This window comes from Pyxicephalus adspersus, chromosome 2, assembly GCF_032062135.1.
Source record: "Pyxicephalus adspersus chromosome 2, UCB_Pads_2.0, whole genome shotgun sequence".
NCBI lineage: Eukaryota > Metazoa > Chordata > Amphibia > Anura > Pyxicephalidae > Pyxicephalus > Pyxicephalus adspersus.
Genome location: NC_092859.1, coordinates 12,277,454 through 12,297,658, shown reverse-complemented (window position 1 = coordinate 12,297,658; position 20,205 = coordinate 12,277,454). Strand labels below are relative to the sequence as shown.

Below are 20,205 nucleotides of genomic sequence, written 5' to 3'. Positions count from 1 at the left end.
TTATTTTAGTCTTTTACCACCCAAAGACATCATAGAAAACCATTTGTTTGTAGCAATTTTAGTAGCTTGATTGAGATATTAAATATTTCCCATGTAGCATAGACAATATGCATGCTTGCTGCTTTTTTTTTTTCTTACAGTTTAGCTGCAATATGCAAGTTTAGTCAAAAATTGTACCTTGCAATAAGTGACAGATATACAATGTATATTTATATTTTGTTAAAATAAAACAAACTTCTTACTTGTTCAGAATCTTTTTTTCCCTCTAACTAACCCACCCTTGTTTCAAAATTGTAAGGTGAAAATGTACAGATAAAGAATTATTATTATAAACAGGATTTATATAGCACCAACATATTATGCAGTGCTGTACATTAAATAATACATTCAATATATTACATCTGCAAGACAGAAGGAGAGAAGGCTGGAGAACGACCAAGACTTATTTATAAAGCTGTAATGTTCAGAAAATACACTTTATAAATATGACGTTCAAGGTCTCTCAAAAGTAAGTAGCCACCTTCTAAAGGTGGTGATCTCTTCTTAGCTAATCACCTTTATTATAAATAGGGTAAACAGGCAACTCACTAAAACAAAGCCAATAATGGTGAAAAAATAAAGCCTGTTTGCCCCTTTATAAATGTCTTGCAGTGTGTATCCATTGGTTTTTGCTTTCTTCCCAGTCTTAATCATAGGTTATCAGGCGTTTGACCAATAGGGCTCCTAAAATGTATATAAAATGAAGTGTTTTCTCCAATAGAAATAAAAGAAAACCGCAATAATAATTTTACTGATAAACTATATCTTTATTCCAGCTGGTTGTATCTACAGTCTGTAAGAAGAGTAGTAACATATTCCGATGGTTTGGAAGAATTCCCTTTGTAATGTAAAGCAGACAGAAGACATTTCACACCTGAAATTGGAAAAATGCCAAAGACCCAGAAGAGTATGTAAATAAATAAATAGTGGGTACATTGTTTTTATAAAAAACTTTTTTAATATCTGGTTCCTAGAAAAAGGAGTGGTAAATATTTGTAAATATCGGTAATGTGGTGGCTGTACTGAAACATGGGCGCTCAATGTTCACAAAAGGACTGATGACATTGGCCTGTCTTTGAGTTTATTGCTGCAACCCTCCATGTTCTCCCCAACTCAGGCCAGCGGATAGATGTGGCCCATGGATAGGATTTAGGGCCTATGTTATTTGGGAACTTTTAATAAATTATATCAGTGTTTGAAGTGCTGAATAGATAATAAGGTATCTCTTCATACTGAATAAAGTGATTGTTTGTAAATCAATGAAGAAAATTCCCCCTACTGCATTGTAGCTAAAGCACCGGAGCTGCACATTGACACTGCATAGAGCCCTATTGAAGAGCTGGCACGATGAATACAGAGACAAGCCAATGTCATCACCACATGATAGGCCTTTCCTCCTGACTGGATTGGTAATAAATATTTGATATTATCTGATATTCACTGAAACATTTCCTAGTGGAGAATCAATTACTGCTATTGAAACACATGAACCTGAAAGATTCTCTACCAGGAAATGTTTATATGAATGTCAGACTTTATAAACAGCCCCCCAGAAATTAAATTATGTTAGTATTAGAACCGAGCCACTACAACTCTCCTGTGTGGTTCCAGCCTGATGGGCAGCATGTACTTAGGACTCTTTAGGAGATGGCATTTGTTATTCAATTATCTCTAAACGAGAACCATTGAAGGTAACGCCATTGTTTACTTGTTCCTAAAGGTGCAGAGTTCAGGCCTTGCTTAGGGGCAGGTCACTAACCCAGAAGATATAGCTTGGAAAGTCAGAATTGAGGACCTGCATGTTGAAGGTGAGTGGTTGTGAATTAGCAATACAAAAGCATTTCTTCAGATGGGAGGAATTTTTCTATTAGTTTGTTTAGTACCACACTAACCAGGTACTATCTGTCCAACAAGTAGAACATAGATGGGCTCCTCCTCCTGTAGCAATGCTACAAGTGTAGCAATTAAACCATGATAGGATTCCTAAAACTGTAGGTGGAATGCATCTGTTAATGGACTTATGAATGCATTCAGAAAGCACCTTACTGCATTAACACCAGCCCATAAGAACGCCCAGCAACCCAAGAAAGACACACGGGAGGTCAGAGAAACAGGTATATGTGGTACATCATTTCTTTAGAACTGTATAGAGCCCAATACATCCTAATAATACTCTTCCATTTGATATAGTTAGTAAAATGTAACTAAGGAGTCCAAGAAAACACTGCTATGTGATTAGGAGTCCAGGCGGCATATCGGACTGTCATATACCATCTGAAGATTGACTTTGTGCCCCACCAGCTCTCGGATGTTATTAATTCCATACTTGATCATCGTTGGCCTGTGACAAAGAAGAAAGCTCAGTCAGTATAACATTATTTTTATAGGTTGTTCCAGCAATAAGCGATAAAACCGTTTTATTGTAAAACATCAACTCTGGATTCTAGTACCTGCAGAGGCTCAGCTTCAACCACTGAATCAGGTATTTTAGTAACATATTTGCTGCTTTATGTTATATCTTAATTTAAAATGTACTGTAAGTCAATCTAAAAACTTTAGGCAAGCAGGTAATCAATACAAATCCTGTACGGCTTCACCAGACAGGAAGTGAGAAAAAAAATCAGCAAAAGGGACACAAACAGGAATAAAACCCTTGACTAGTCCTAACTTACCTTCTTTTGTTTTGGTGCCATGACGGGTAGCAGCCAACCACACGGTGAGAGCATGGGAAGTGTGGTTTATCTGCTTTCGGCTTTTATTAATCTGCTGCCTGCAGAATAGTGGCACCCACCACCATCATGAATGGTTACCTAACCATCATACACAGATACCTAACAACATATTTATATAGTTGCACTTTAAATTACCTTTTAGGTACCATTTGGTATTACTGTAATACAGTAATGTAAATGCAGTGCTGCAATTTACAATCACAATGTCATACAAAATGGCATTCAACCTTTACAACATACCTAATCAAAGCATATGTTTATTTTTAACTGTATTCTTGATGGCACTTGTGACCCCTGAAAGCCATCACACAAGTGTTTATAGCAGTCAGACAAACAGCAAGCCCTGTGTATTTGTTTACATGTGCAGAAGTGGAGCATATGTCTCTAATGAGGGCATGGTCACCCGCCTAAAGAGATTAAATTGTCAAGATTAACATAGGAGAAGCTAAAGAGCAGTCAGGCTGTTCACTATGTCAACATGGAGATTGAAGGTAATCCGAGCAGTATTTGCCCCCTCACCTGACTCTAGCTGTTTGTAATGACGTTCAGCATCCTGATCTATTCTCTGCTATACTCTACAAATTCATATCAGCTGGTAGTTTCATCCAAAATGATGTTGAAGATCATCCCAATTAGCAAGCAGCTGGAGAAAAGTTCTGGATAAGCCTAGACTGAATGTCTGAAAGGCAGCTTTTTCCCCACCTTAATATAGGTATATCCCTATTCCCAAAGCTTATGGAGGAACAACTAGAAACATCAGTAACAAAAGGTTAATAAGGTCTTAAATGTGTTTGCAGTTTATTTAAACCAGGGGGGATGTTGCAGTACACATTAACATGCATTGCACTTAGTTCAATTGGCTGCCTTATGTTCCAAGTAGAGTGAAAAAAATAGGCAAATTTACTTTTTATGGGATAAAGTAAGGTCAATTTTACTCAAATTATAAAGCAGCGTATAAAGTAATAATGTACACAATGATGGCCCTTGACCAGAATAGTTACAGTCTATTAGAGTGATTGCACATATTAGGGTTGCCTCTGACTGACGCGTTTCGCTGATTGGCTTCCTCAGGAGACTTAGAGACTCTTGATTGACAGATCACTGATAATGATTGCAGTTTTCAACACGGAGAAAGCGATGGGGGCAAAGTATGCTTTGTCAGGGAAACACAAGGTTGTGTTAGAGGTTGGTTGTTAAATCCAGAAAGCCAAGCAGTTCTATCTGGTGTTCTATTGAGTGGCATGGTAGTGTATATATACTCAATAGTGGTAGAGTCATTGCTTGTTTGGATCTCTGGACTATTGAGTAAATGTTGATATATGTTAATTTAGTGAATAAATAAAATTATTATATATATATATATATATATATATATATATATATATATATATATATATATATATATATATATATATAAAAGAATGGAATATATAGAGTGAATGAAAGTATTGATTTTACCCTGTAAAACTCCTGAGAAAGTTTTCTGTATAGCAAAAAAAAAAAACTACAAATAGCGGTAACACTGAGCCACACTTGGGTTGGAATTGAGAGCCTACCTGGCCCCCACGAGCCTGCTGCGTCCTCCGGCGATGTTGGCCTGGCATCTGGAGTCCACTTGGCGATGCCCGGACAGCATCAGCGTTCCCTTGGTGATGCCCGCAATCTGTGTCCCCTGGCCTTAAATCCCCGGCATGTGAACGTTGGGGATGCAAGGCCATGGAATGCAGATGCTGGGCAGGCAAGGGACGTGTGTGCTGGAGGGCGAGAAATTTAAAAAAAGTAGTATTTTTAAATGTCAAATGTACCGATTTGACATTTAAAAATACTAAAAGTCATACTGCCAGGGAGGTTAATAAATGTGAACTATAAATCAGGAACTGTTTGAAAGGTTTTAAGAGAAGCGGTTTTCAATAAATGATATAAAAAAGATCCTGCGCTTGTGTGAGGAAATTCATTCATCCCCAGCAGCCAGGGGGATGCTGGGTGTATTCACAGCTCAGAAAACTGCAGACGGGCAGGTAAGTAAAGTTTTATTGTAAAAGGGATATGGTCTGTCGCTTCCTTAATAAAAAAAACCTGCTTGATGTGCGCATAAGCTGAGTGTACTCTTCTGGAGCATTTATTTTAAAAGCAGCAAATGAATAGCTCCCTTTAGAATAATATGCCAAGGTGTATTTCATAACCCAAATCTTGGCACTGGTTTCTGTCACACACTGCAGATTTCTTTATTTTCTAGGTCTCTTGTGTGTCAGCCATGAAAGAAACTGGTGGCAAACTGGTCATACAGCTGCCTCTCCATTGTGGTTAAGGCAGCTGTACTATGTAATGGGTTGAGATGTAGATTGCCTTATAAATAAAAGAAAGTCAGCACCTTCATGTAGTAGATTCCCCATGCTGCAGGTGCAGAGGGGCCACAAGCTGTACAGTGTGAGCAGGCCAATAAAAAGCAGCTTGTTTCTTCAGCAAAGAATTAGAGGTAAAACCATGATTTGTTAGTAGTTTATCAAGCTGCCCCATGCTGAATAACTTCAGCTGTAACTTTTATTCTTATGTGCAACTTTTCCTAATAATAATACTTTCATAATAGGCGAAACACACAAACTTGCAGAACTTAGTGCATTGATAAGGACATCATTTTCATCATCTCACCTCTCCAGGGAGAGACCCCAAGCAATGACTGACACTCCCTCAGGGAGCCCCATAGGCAGCAGCATCTCTGGCCGAAAAACTCCGGAGTTCCCCACTTCCACCCATTTTTTCAAACCTGTGAAAAGGAAAAACCAGGTTAGTTTCTTAGCCGAGTCAGAAGATTTGCTTTAAATACCCAAGTAAAGTTCCAGTAAAGCAGCACCCAATGCACCTAATGCACCCAAAAGCAGCCTGACAATGTGTTTCAGGAAGACATTAATTTGAAAACGGTCAGGCCTCCCTTGAGTGCCTTAGCACATGCCTGCTTATTTTCTGAAGAAATGATCGTTCAGAAAAAGAACTTAGGCCTCTGCAACCAGAACCAGGTCAGATTTTTTACTAACCTACGTAGCATTGTATACCACAGTGCAGACCAATTCCTGATCACTCACTTTGAAGGTAATATCCTCGTGCAGCTAGGCAGTGGCCATGTCGCCGCTATAAGATGTATTCATAGATTCAGTGCAGGCATGAGGGCAACTTTCCCACACCAGCATGCATGCAATCAGGATTTTACAGCGCCCAGACTGGGTAGATGGGGCACATGGCGACTTTATACAATGTACATAGCACAGCTGTGTACTTCCTAGGGCCTTTTAGCTGGGTGCAAAGCCCAGGCCCAGCACTTTTCAGCAACCACCCGGCTGTTTTTGGGTGGTTACTGATGAGCTCACAATTCATGGGCTGCCATCCACCTACAATTTCTTCCCACCCAGGTTAAATCTGGGTTGAGCACTTCACAGGATACTCTACATATGAGTGACAACCTATTCAGATCCTTAAAGTTATAATCCAGCCAGGGGCCAGGAGTGCCCAACAGGTGGATCGCGATCTACCAGTAGATCACAAAGGCAACACGAGTAGAAAGCAGAGCCCTGCCTTTCAAAATGAACTTGCACAGAAGTTATTAAGTCCAAGTTTTTATTGTTGGTAGATCATCTTGACTTTATCATTTTAAAAGTAGGGCGCAAGGCAAAAATGTGTGGGCACCCCTGATCTAGGCAAAACATATGTCATACAAGCCGATCAAATTGAAGTAAATTGGTATATGGCTAGCATTACTTTAAAGAATATTAAAAACTCTTCAAAAAGTAAATAAAAGGTCATTATTAAAAAAAACAAAACCCTGTATTTTCACCCCCCCAAACCTTTCATTGTTGTTCCCCTTTAAGACCTTCAAAATACCCCTAGAACCTTAAAAACAAAGCAATTTAATTTCCTTGCTGCAGTTTGTGATTTGTTCCTGTGACGCAGATGGAGGTTAATATACTGACTTCACATCCATGCTGCCATGTTTATTTATGAGGGATCCCCGGCTTCTGTCATTTACAGTAAGCAGCTTTGTATTATGCAACCGCTTCTAATCCCTCAATTAGCAAGGAGGGGAGCCAGAGAGAGGATTCGCCCGGAGGATCAGGAAAATACACATTTGTGTTATTGCAGGAATATGAGGATTATGAGGGGATAATGTGGGTTATATAATCAACACCTAAAATGCAGTAATGTATTAAGTAGTTAATACTCCAAGCTAAATATGCTGGTTTTTGGTGAATACCACCCATGTAGAATCAATCAGCAGCTTCTAATATTATTTTTCTACCATTACAAATATGAAAGGGAAATCAGTTTAGAAACATCTCTAGGCTTCATCACATTAAAAACACAGCCTAGCAGCTCTGAACATCCAAATGAATATATCCAGATAAAGCAGGCATACATGAGGGGGCTTTTTTTTGGAATAAATATACTTTCCTTGTAATCAAATATAGCAACCATGTATTTATATAGCGCCAACATGTTCCATAGCGCTTTATAGAGTTCATGTTACTGCCAATAAGAGGGGCTCACAATCTAATATCCCAACCAGGGCCTTGCTCTAATGTCTCAGACATAGTCCAAATGCTATTTTTGGGGGAAGCTACCAATATGACCTACAGAATAGGAGAAGAAACTGGGATGCCTGCAAAATCCATGCAACCAGGATCCTGGCCAACTTACTTCTGCAAGAATGCTAGCCATTCAGCCACCCTGCGGCTCATGTGCAAGTAGGAAATCATTATATACGCCACTTCCCAGTGCTGCACAAGGCCTTTTATCTTATAGCACACTTATCACACCTTTATATATGAACCTGTAAAGATTTCTATTACATCTTATGATTTATACAACCTATTTGCCATAATTGTTCATGCTGGATGAACCCGATATACATTTAAAGCATTCTTTCATACTGAAAATCATAATTATTAAAGTTGTACTTAATTTATGTTTAAGATACACAGTTCCCTTATATTTAAGTAGTTACTGGGCCTTCTATGTGGTTCTACACTTCCCTGATATACAACCTGAGTCAGTGCACACAGGTTGGGATGTCGGAGTAATATACTTTACCTTCATGATAGCTGAAGACCTCCATGCTGGGCTCTGTGTAAGGATTATACGCAGGCTTGAAACGCAGTTTAGTGATTCCTAAAAATAAAGACGTAGAGCAGATATTACATCTATAAAAGTAAAAGCATTATTGTGATAGCCAATAAAGGAGGACTCTGTATTTTGCCAGCTCTGCAAATATGAATGACTCCTCATAGTAATGACACCTGGTTCAGGATCGAGCAATCCCGGATGGCTTTCCACACTTGCACTGTAGCGTCTAGACATTTGACAGCAGGCAGTAAGGAGGGGTACTAGTAGTATCGCTCAATGCCACCCCTTGTAATGCCCTATGGAGCTGGCACAAGGAAGAGGCTACCATGTAGTGTCTCCTGGCGTGAGGAAAACGGTAATTGCACAGCAACCTTACCGCAAGTTTAAATGTATTGTAGCAAGACACGTTCCTTTCATACACCCCATACATATATTCCTACAATGACATTCAGCTTACCTAGTTTATTGAAGAATTCCTTCAGAACACCCATCAGATCGCCCAGGGTCATCCCATAATCTGCCACCACGCCTTCAATCTGATGAAACTCTGCCAGATGTGTGGCATCCAGGGTTTCATTCCTAAACACACGGTCAATGGAGAAATATTTCACCGGAGTAAACTCCTTCTGCGGGGAGAAAAACAGAAGCTTTGTGGGCACAGCTTTATATTGAAATAATTAGTTTCAGCAGAAAGGGAAAGGCAAAATACGAAAGGATCTTGTCAGAAAAATAAACTTTGAAACAGGAAAATCTGATGGAAGGTTAATGAGCACAATCATCACCGAACAGCGTCAGAACTCAAAAATTACCTGCTGAGCCAGTTTGTACAGCATTCGAGCGCTGACTGCTGTCGTATGTGTCCGCAGGATATTCTTCTTGGCCTCATTGATACTCCAGTCATATTTATAGCTGCAACATATAGTGACACATTGTCAATTCAGGATGAGACAGACAAGAGAAGCTATGTGATTTGAAGTCCCTATCTGCTACAACAAAGTGACACAGTCAGTGGGGTTTGTGAAACATGGAATTTCATAGTTGCCACGGGGTGCAACAGATAGAAGGAACTCTGTGATATGAAGTTTCTAACTTCTACAACAGGGGGGCAAAGGTACAAGTGGCTATAAGACATGGAGTCTGTCCCTCCTACTACAGGGTGATGCAGACAGGAGAAGCTACCTGACACGAACTCGTTCAATTATAACACCAATGACAGGACTCTCACCCTTGTGAACCATATCCTCCTTCAGAATGAACTTTCTTCACACGTTCTAGATAATCCATAGGGAATTCCGATGCCATGGCTGGATCTGTAACAAAGGGATAGAATTATTTTTGGACTAAAAAAAACATCCATAGCGATCCACATAATTCTATACAGCGTATGATACAAACCCTGCAAGAAGAAGGTGTCGTGCTGATCTCTGGCCGGATGTTGCTGAGGCTGGAACAAGGCATCGAAGTTCCAGAATGAGCTCTCTATGAAGTTGTTGGTTGGCATCTCTGAGAACCTGGACAAAAACATTCCAATTTAATCTCCAAATGGTCAGCATTAGGGTCATCATCTACTTTTAGAAAACATCATATTTCATTGCTCATTAGCTATTCATATAATTCCAGGACCCTATTGGGGTAACCTCAACATGCAGGCTCTGGCCAACAACCACAGGCTTGGCTATATCATACACAGACTATGGAGATTCCATGGCCCAACGGAATTCAAACCAGGCCAGGCAAAAAGTCGGATTAAAGTGTATTACAGCATGTTTAATATTTGTCTCAAAGTTGGTTTTAGTTATAAAAGTTATGGTTTAGTTATATTTTTGTGTTGTATTGTACAGCACCATCGACCTTTTTAAATATTTGTTGCCATATTTATGCCCTCACCTTTGCACCCCAGATTAAAAAAAAGTATTTACTTTATGATTCTAGGTGACAAAATAATCTAAAACAAAATGTTTTATTAAAAATAAAAATGAATGTTCTGTGTGTATATATATATATATATATATATATATATATATACACACACACACACACACACACACACAGTTTCCAGATTTCTTACATTCCCAGGATAAAAAAATGTTTTCTGACATGGAAATGGATGTGAGCAAAACCCTTGTTAGGTAATTTACAGATACCAAGGTTTCTGGGTTAAGATGTCCAGTCATCTGCTACTCACCCCATTTCTAGAAAGATCTGTCGGAATTGTGTACGGACTTTCATCAGAGGGTGCAGGTGACCGCATTCTGGCATCACGCCCAAAGCATTGAAATTGTAAGCCTTAAATTTCTTGTCCTTCCAGGAGCCGCTGGAAAATAGGCAAATGATCCAATCATCAGACAAATAAATGGGGGATCAAAGAAAAATAAAGAAAAGGTGCTAATGATTGTGAGATCAGGAGACTAAATAAAAAGATTAAGAAAAGAAAAAATATACAAAAAAGCGGAAGAGGCAAGTCAACTTAAAAATGTTATGCCATAATCCTCAAAAGGCCAGGTAAAGTCAAACAGGCACCTGCATACCTTCCAGAGGGGATTAGCTTTATTCTGAGAATCTTTTCCAAAACTGTTAGGGCCATGTTAGAGCAGCAGTGAGCCATGGCGTTCTGCACCGCCTCAACTACGATCGCAAACTCTTCTATTGAAGTGAATGAGAGAGGTTGGAAACCATTTTTTGCATGCGACATGGTTCCTAAAGCACGATATGTGTCTGAAGATACGTGCTGCAGGAAAATCTGGGTACCCAGATCCATTCCCAGGTGCACGGCAGTAGTTTTCTGTGTGTGCCCGGGAGCTGCAAACTATACCATGCGAGTGTGAAAGAACCATTAAAGTGGAACTCCATTTTTTTTTTTATATTTGCTCCCCATGTTCTTTCCTGTGACATGATCACTGGGTTTATAGAATTTGTTGGGGCTGTTAGGAGATTTCTTGAGAGCTTTTCCTATACACAGTATCGGGGCAAAAAGTAAAAAAGGGGGCAGTGCAGACAATGTTCTGTACTCCAGCAGGCAGAACTGACAAGACCCCTTGGGATTTCAGTGCTGCAATGGGGGCAACATTTTGGCCTTTGCAGCTCTGGGTCCCAGGTTTGAATCTCGGCCAGGACATGGAGTTTGCAGGTTCTCCCCGTGTCTGTGTGGGTTTCCTCCCACATTCCAAAAACTTGCAGTTAGGTTATTTGGCTTCCCCCAAACTAACCCTAGACCAGGGTCGCCAAACTTTCATGGCCAATAGGCCATTTCAGGGGTGGGCGGGAGCACACTAGGCCGGACTCTTAATCCCGCCCTAATGGCTCCGCCCACCACCAGTATGCATTGCGGAGGAGAGGGATTTTCCTTAAGGGAGCTTTCCCTATTTACTGCAGCGGTGGAAGTATCAACTCCGGCCGCGGTAAATAGGGGAGCAACAGCAAGGAGACGGCTCCGGAGCTCCATCAGCTCTGGATCCAGTAGTTCCTAACGCCCCCTGGACAATCTGTCAGCAACCCACGGCTCTGGAGGAGCGGGTTGCGGGCCGGCATTAGGCCAGATCGGCCAGGGGGCGTTAGGCTGGAACTAACTGCTGGCTAGGCCGTATCTGGCCTAAAGGCCGGAGTTTGCCGACCCCTGCCTTAGACTGTGATAATGACAGCGACAGCTAGTCACATGACTATGGACTTTATAAGATGCCGAGTAATATGTCGGCACTATATAAATACTGTCTAATAATAAAAGGCATAATGCTGTCAGCACCCACAATGAGTTCGGAGCACCTTTGTGAAGTTTCCATTAAGGTGTCACTAACAAAACCTTTCTGCTAATTGCAATGATATTCTGTTAACGTTAACCAACTAATACAAAAGTGTCTCTGACTTTATAATCTCCCTCCTCCTTGTTAATGTACTAAGAGATAATTAATAAATAACTAATAACTAATAAAATATTATCGTGTAAAGCTATAAACCACCACAACACACACGTGTTACCTGGCAATCATTTCTGGTGTGAGGTCGGTTTCCTGTTTGGTAATATTGGTGCTGAACCCACTTCCCTTCGTTACCCAGTAGGTTTTAATGGTCCTGAAAGAATAAAAAATAAAAAATAAAAATAAAAATCAAATTACTGCTGAATACAAGTCTCCAACTGAAACCCTGAAGCAAGATGATATTCACATTCAGCTAGTGATTGAAATAAGTAAGCCTGTGTATACTTTGACCAGCCAAATCAGATGTGCGGGAAAATAAAGAGACATAACTTTTCTAGCATGTAAATAGAGGACATGTTATACCTGGCTCTAAGCAAAAAAAAAATGTGCCAGGGAGCCGACTGTACAAACCAAAACAATTAAAACAATTTCATGGCTTGATTAGGGAACCTAGAATATCCCACAAGAGTTTCTGGGACTTGTAGGTAATAGCAACCTGCAATAAAAAGCTTGACATAGATTTGTATTGGATGTAAAGTGGAAAACCTTAACAACGCAATGATTAAAAACTCCGCCATAGTCTTACTTCTGTCCTACAGGGGTTCCCTGAAGACCTGAAAGTTATTTAAAAGAGTACCCCATGATAAAAAGAAGACGATGATCAGATTTAGTGAAGCATAGGAAAGTAAATAGTGAGCATGATACTATTAACCTCAAATATTCCCATTGAATAATGCTGACATGACATTTGTCTTCAATCTATACAGCAGAACATTTCTACAGCTTGGATTTGGGGTATACAGTACAATTTTCCAATCATTTTCAGCAATGCGCTGCCCTCTAGTGTTAGATTCAGAGACTGCAGAAGCCAATGCTGTACAAAAGACTAACATACAAAATTAAAGCGTACCTAAACTCAGAATTTTTACTTTACATAAAAGGGTGAACAAGCCTCTTATGTAAGGTAAAAATTCTGTTTTTTTGCAACACCTTTTTTTTTTTAAAAAAAAAACACAACTGGAGGAAATCACTTTCCTTTAGCAGTTAAAAATGCAACACATATATGATCTAATATTACCAAGTAATGACTATAAATGTCAACATCTGAAAGTTTGTCACCTTAAAAGTATAACTAAACTTTTTTTTAATTTTTTTTTTTTTTTACAGATCCTTATCTTCACTTCACGTGTGGGAAATCCTCATAGATTGTTGTCACAGGAACAAGTTTTCAGATTAACCTTCACTTCAACCCCAGGAATATCAGGGAACAGGACAATAGGGGGGAATCTCCCTTACTTGGATATTAATAAAAATCCTCCCAGGCTTCATCACTCTATCCAAATCTAAAAACAATCCTTTAGTTACACCTAAATCTAACTTCAGTGTCACCCTTTGCAGCCCTCTGTGTAGCTCCTCACATGTTCAGTAGAATGGTACTTTTGAAAGCCCCTACTGAGCTACCAATTCCTGAATTACCAATCACATCCAAACTTCCAATCTTTATTCTGATTGGTGGCTGTAAGAGACTACTGACTATTTACATCATTCATTTAGTATTTTACAGGAAGCAAGAAGGAATTTGTTCCAGCGACTCAAGCAGATACTTTCCAGGATCATCAGCAATTGTGAAAAGTTTTAGCTATTGTACCAGAAACAATCGTCGGACAGGATGGAGTACTGAGCAGGTGATTTGTCCTCTCTAGGGGAACTCAAATCTCTAATTTGGACTATAGTGTACCTTTAGGGGTATGTGCATGTGCCATGAAGTGTAAAAAAATTTTTTGTATGAACAAGAAATAAAGAGAACCAGTTGTTCTCTTGACTGTTCTGCCTTTTCGGCCTACCCCGGGACTGCCCTCTGCAGAGCTCAGTGTATATGTGTAACTTCAAGAACTGTTATCCACCCATCAGATAAAAACAAAGTTCTGGGCTACAGAACACATTAGGCCTGATTTATTAAAGCTCACCAAGGCTGGAGAGGATAACTTTCATCAGTGGTCCAGCAAACCTGGAATGGATCTGGTTCAGGATTGAAAACATTTGCTAACAAACAGCAAATGACTTTAAGAAATCTATTCCAGGTTTGCTGGATCACCCAGCTTTACTGATGAAAGTGTCCCCTCTCCAGCCTTGGTGAGCTTTAATAAATCAGGCCCATTGTGTTCTGTAGCGCAGAACTTTGTTTATATATAATTGGAAAGGAGAAGAGTTCTTGAAGTTGCACATTGTACTGGGCTCTGTGTATTATCCAATCAGCATGCTGCACCCACTCACACTTCATTGAGGAGTTTCCTCTTTTTCAGCTCATTCTTGTCCTTCTCATTCACATTGTCGGCTTTTCCCTTCTCGATCAGTTGCAGCTTTTCCTTAACAGCGTCTTCAATTGAATCAACCTGCAGGGGGAGGAAGGAGAAGTATGAGGAAGCGGAGACAAAATGATGGGGTCAGAGAACTATAAATAATGGTAGAATCAGATCTGGTCCAGGAGCATGTGATCCCACGTGACTCACAACAGGTGGCAACTTGCCAACAGTGTGGTCACGCTCAGTGCTGTTTTTTAATGATCCAACGTCTGAAGATTTGATAGGGGGCAGCAGTGAGCAATACTGAACCACTAACTGGTGCTCCTATTCATTCTCCATGGGGCTGCTGCAGGTAGAAACTACTATGTATCCCCCATGGCACCATTGACTCTACGACAACCTTACTGCCAGTCTGAACATAGCAAAATATGTCCGGATATTTTAGTGACATCAAAACTCAGCCTTTGTAAGACAGGGGAATTGCTCAAGGAACCCCTAGCGACTGGTTGCAAAACACTGGGCTAAACTTTTCTTGTTTTAATGGGAGTGCAGAAAGCCCATGTATCTATATGTTGGAGAAAGCGAGAAGTTCACCATATTTGTTCCAGCATCATACACAAACAGGTTCCAGGATCAGCAACATTAGAGAGCCCGGCTGACTAATGTAATGTCTGCATGTGGGACTAAAGCTGATTTTCATTGCAGTGACCCCACTGTAGACCATCAAACTTTTTAAAGCAAAGCTTCAATTATCACATATACGATGGGTCACATAATGATTGCTGATTGGACAAGAGAAGCAGCATACTGATAACTGATCGTTCTGCTCCCTGCTCTCCTCCCAATCAACAAGTTCATGGTCATCAGCTCATGGTGACTGGCTCTTAGTGCTTCGTCCGCTTGCCCCCATGGGTTGTATATGGGGCTTTATTGTCAGGGCTGTGCTATGTGGCGAAGGTGTGAAAACTCTGGATAGAAAGAGAGACAAATCCTTTAGCAGGTAGAACAATCCCCATATATGTATTGGACTGTACTGGAGTTCAGCATAGGTTCCAGCCTTTCATTCTCTATTGAGCTGCTATTACCCTATATTGAGGGTAATTTAATAAAAAATAAAACTAATAACATGGCACGGAAAGGAAGAGGAAAGGCATATAAAAAAACATAACACCTAAGTGTCCACTCACCACTCTATAGATCCGCGGACCGCCCTCTGCCGACTTGTCCAATCGGATCCAGCGATTAGACATGGCTTTGCTAAATCCAATCTTTGCAAATGGCAGTTTCTGAAACAAAACAACAAACATGAATTTATTTTTCTGTTAACACCAGGTGCCTGGTTATTGCTGGGACCCTTTTTGTATACGATGAGGACGCCATTGACCGCATCACATGATTGGATGATTACCGGGACAAAGGTTTTCTAGGTTTCAGATATAAAGGTGTGAAGTAATATGTAAGTACAAATTGAAAATTGTGTTTTTGACTGGAGTTCATACCTGTGATTAACTTCCTCATCAAAAGTTTTTCTGAAGAAGTAACTGAGAAACTCGTCAAGAATAATAAATAGGCCTGATAAATATTTTCATATCACAGCTTGGTAAGTCTATGAATGTTTTAGCAAATTGTTAGGAATAAATTGTGTTTTTAGGAGTGGTGGATGTTATTCTTTGTGGTGCCCTTATAGTTCTGTATGAACTTTACATTTGGAATAAGAAATGACAACATGCAGATAAAAGGTGACCGGTTATCACTATAGAATTAAAGAGGACCTTTCACTGAGTAAATCCACTCCGACAGTGAACGCGGTGTTCCTGATTGGCCAGTGTGCCCCCAGAATTTTTTTTATAGCTGGGTGGGAGGAAGCTGTAGGTGGTGGGGGCTCCTGCACCCCAATATTTCAGTAACCACCCAAAAACAGCATTGTGGTTACTGAAAGGTGCTGGGTGGTGCACCCAGCTAAAAAGGTCTGGGGAGATCACTGTTGGCTTTACATATCTTGACTATAAATTGATCGGCTTTCTGTAACATCAGCATAAATTATTTTCCTGCAGGCTCTCTGTACACTCACCATGAGCTCGCTCTGGGCTATGCCCTCCTTGGGTATGCTGTAATACACCCGCGCCTCCTGGCTGCCCTCCTGGGCAATCTCTTGCCCCTCTGCGCTCAGCTCCCATTTCCTGCTGGACTTCTGCTCTGCCTCGATTATCTGGGAAAATAGAAGAAAATACCATCAATCAGTCAGTGCTGATATCAGATTTGTAGTATTTACTGTCTCTTGCAGCCATTCCGTAGACAACAAGAGGCAATACATAGTGTTCAGCAATCCTATCCTTCTAAGCAAGAACAAAAATTCAACGATAAGGTATGGGAGTATGGGGATATTTCTGCAGGTTCACAAACGCCTGAACTCAGGGGAAGGAAGACTCCATATATTGGGTCAGATTTATTGTTCCAAGACTGGTGAAGAAAGAATATCATGGGAGATCCAGCAAACAGATTTCTTAAAAATACCTTACTATTAGTTGGTAAATATTTTCAATCCATTCCAGGTTTGCTGGATAACTCAGGTTGTATCTTCTCTGGCCTGGGAAAGCATTCATAAATCAGTCACAGCCAGAAAGAGAGACTCTGTGGCCAATCCTCAGTACACCATGTGAAGTAAAAGTGAGAAGCTGGGGAAGCAACCATGCAAAGCTTTCCTGGTCCAACTCAAGAAGGTGCAGCGATACCAAATCAGGGGAAAGGTTTGTTTTGCTGCTGTATTTTGAACCCTCCATTACATCACTGAATAAATGACACATGAGCACATGAACCTTATGTGGTGTGTGGTCAGTGTGCACATAATCCTGCACATTTTGTAAGAAACTCCTTAGAAAGTGCTGGCCTAGCCGGATCATATTTAGGACTCTCAGCATGTACAGTGGAAAAAAACAGCGTCACATCTGCTGCAGCAGCAGTAAAGAGGTCTAATAGGAATCCCGACACAGGAATTGATGTTAAAAATTTAAAGACCGGAGGGTGCAATGTTTGCAGGACCTGCAACAGGTCCTTATTAAGGTAAGAAAAGAACACTCTGTGTAAGCTCTGGGTGGCTGCAGTTGGATCTTACACAGAACTATACACTGCATGTGACAATGATTGGCCCAGTGCTGTCACGTAGGATTCGTGTATTTCCTAATACTGGATCTATCAGGCAGTAGTAGCTCCTGGTATTGAATACGTGAATCATTCACCCACCTGGAATCCTTGTTTCTAACCAATATGCTGCTCAGGGAAAAAGTTCACATTGATAAATAAACCGCCATCACAATCCTTATCCTGAAAGCACTGGGAAGCTATGACCCCCCTCTGGCCTGGGAATGTACACTGATCAGTGAATGGGTGAAAGGGGATCTACCAATGAGGGTTCCTAGATTAACTAGAGTTGAGAGTTGTCAAGCCTGGATAAGTCTACAATGGAGTGAGGGAATGAGCAAGCTTTTAGTGGCAATCCTATTTTGTAAAAGAGAATTTTTTTTCACACAGTGATTGAATCCTGTTTCCAACATTGGCCAACTGTACTACTGTATGATTCAAAGTTATACAAGCCATACAAATAAGTTCTTTAAACATTAAATCGAGATGTTATAAGGTGTTCAACCAACAAAATTTCAAGTGCCCGACGCGTTTTGCCCCTTGGCTTGCTCAGAGGACGTTGAGATTAAAGGTATATATTTTAATTAGTGTTGTACAGATTAATAGGAGACAGCTGAATCCGAGCATCCCTAGAAATTCAAATAAATATATTCTCATGAGACCTGGCTATAGTATTTAAAATGACCGATGCTGAAAAAGTTTGTTTAAGCAGCTACACAAGATTGATCAATAGGATGTTACCGTGTTTCCCCGATGATAAGGCATCCCCATCAAATAAGACATCCTGCGATACCTGATACTGTGTGCCTCTGTGTGACTCCTTGATGCTGGCTGCAGTGCAGAGTGAAACTGAAAGAAACCTCAAAGGACAAGCAAGCTGCTGATCCCTGCCCTAACGGAGTCTGTTACCCGGCGAGTCAGTGATCAGAAGGGCACAATCAATGGCACATACGGTAGTGATCAGAAGGGGACAATCAATGGCACATACGGTAGTGATCAGAAGGGGACAATCAATGGCACATACGGTAGTGATCAGAAGGGGACAATCAATGGCACATACGGTAGTGATCAGAAGGGGACAATCAATGGCACATGAGTGATCAGAAGGGGACAATCAATGGCACATGAGTGATTTTCAACAATAAATGTGTACTGTAGTCTTCTTCATGGAAAAATAAGACATCCCCCTGAAAATAAGACCTAGGGCATATTTTGGCATTTCAAAAAATATAAGACAGTGCCTTATTATAGGGGAAACAGGGTATTTGATTATAGGGTTAAGATAGTACTGCAAGATGTATTGGAGCGACAAATATTGTTTATTGAGATCCAAATAGTCATTAGTGATATGATAGTGTTGGATTGTAGAACATAAATGCACACATGATGTGCTGGTATCCCCGTTTCTTTTACACTTAACCAGGGAGCTTTGATTGAAGTTATTGTGAGAATAGAGAATGGTGATTTTCGTCTCCCAATTTATTGGTGGTTCAGTGTGATGAGCAAGCAGGGCGTCCGCAGCACAGCCTCAAGAAAGCCGATCAGTGAAGTCACATGTCTTTACTTGCCACGGAAGGATTGGCATGACAGCCGAAATGTTTCCTTTTGCAGACATCACTCAGGAAAGGTTCTCTTTAGCTTCTCATTCAGTATATTGGTGCCAAACTTGGCGTACGTTGTGCTAAGGCAGCCAATTCTGAATGAGCGGTCAATGAAAACCTCTGTGTGTAACCAAACCACACAAACTACACAACAGTGTATTGCAGTGCCATTCATTACAGTGCCATTCATAGGGGGAGAATGTTGTATTTTTAATCCATTTTGATGTGGGAAGCAGGCCAAGAATTTGAACAAATCGCAATAACGTGGTACATATTAAAGAGGAACTAAATTGAGAACTAAAAAAATAAATACACTTATCTTCAATGCCGCAGGGCAGTCCGATCCATCCTGAGGTGTCTTGCATTGGGTCCCACGTCATCCCAGCATCCGTCCCTGAGCCACCGTTCCAGGTGGCGCCATCTTTGCCTCTTCTTCCTACGTGAGATCGGCTGACGGGAAAAAAATTGCTGATCTCACTGCGCATGTGTGGGATCGACAAATCTTTCTTTTTGCGTGGAAAGACTCCTGTACATGCCCGAGATGTGCAGAAGGAGCAGCCAAGAGCCTCCCGGGATGCGTGACGTAGTATCCCCAGAGGCTTCGCGCCCCCATTCATTCCCGATCTCCTAGGCGATTGACAATAAGGGGGCGGTGCTGCATTTAAAAAACAAACAACAGAATTTTTACTTTACATACAAGGGTTGTCTATTCTGTTATGTAAAGTGAAATTTCGGAGTTGAAATTTCTCACATCAATGACAGGTGTGTGAGGGTCCACCGGTGATATTTGGAAATAGTTCACCATCACACACAGAACATTTATATCAGTGTACATGGATGTGTATGTGGAGTGGATGTGCCTTGGGGTGCCAGGGATGATTGGCACAGCACCAATACACACATACAATCACATGTAACATGTTGATGGTGACTTTATAATATAGTGATCACCTCCAATGAATGTCCTTGGCTAGTGTACTAGGGTGATGCTACAAACTCCATGCAGATGTGTCCCTGCCAATAACCCATCACTATGGACCTCCAGCAGTGCTGATCCATGGAGGGGTCCCTACATGTCACCAGTCACATGGCCAATCTGTGCCAGGGCAGCTGTGTTGTCACGTGACACATGCCTTGCCCAGGATGCTATTACATCAGCCTAGAGCTGACAGGTCCTCTTACCTCTCCCAGGGACTGCAGGCTCTTCACAGCCCCGACTACCTGCTGGTGATCCACCCCGAGCCCCAGAGCCAGCTCCAGGCTGTCCACTCCTGCGATCTCCCCATCCTGAAGTTTCTGTAGAAGGGATTCTGTCACTCTGTTATCCGCCATGCTGCCGGCTTCTTCTCTGCGCATGCGCCAGCCGAAA

At 41.0% G+C, this 20,205-nt stretch overlaps 1 protein-coding gene across 1 annotated transcript; it reads right to left on the bottom strand.

Annotated features, from left to right (window-relative positions):
* Positions 1–785: 785 nt before the first annotated feature.
* Positions 786–20,205, bottom strand: FARSA (phenylalanyl-tRNA synthetase subunit alpha). Its single transcript, XM_072399554.1, has 13 exons — positions 20,019–20,205; positions 16,169–16,306; positions 15,285–15,383; positions 14,069–14,187; positions 11,856–11,948; positions 10,069–10,197; positions 9,279–9,394; positions 9,109–9,193; positions 8,693–8,792; positions 8,341–8,509; positions 7,851–7,928; positions 5,421–5,535; positions 786–2,380 (listed from the first exon to the last, which is right to left on the bottom strand). Exons 1-13 carry the CDS (start codon positions 20,190–20,192, stop codon positions 2,275–2,277), a joined length of 1,521 nt encoding a protein of 506 aa, XP_072255655.1. The 5' UTR covers positions 20,193–20,205; the 3' UTR covers positions 786–2,274.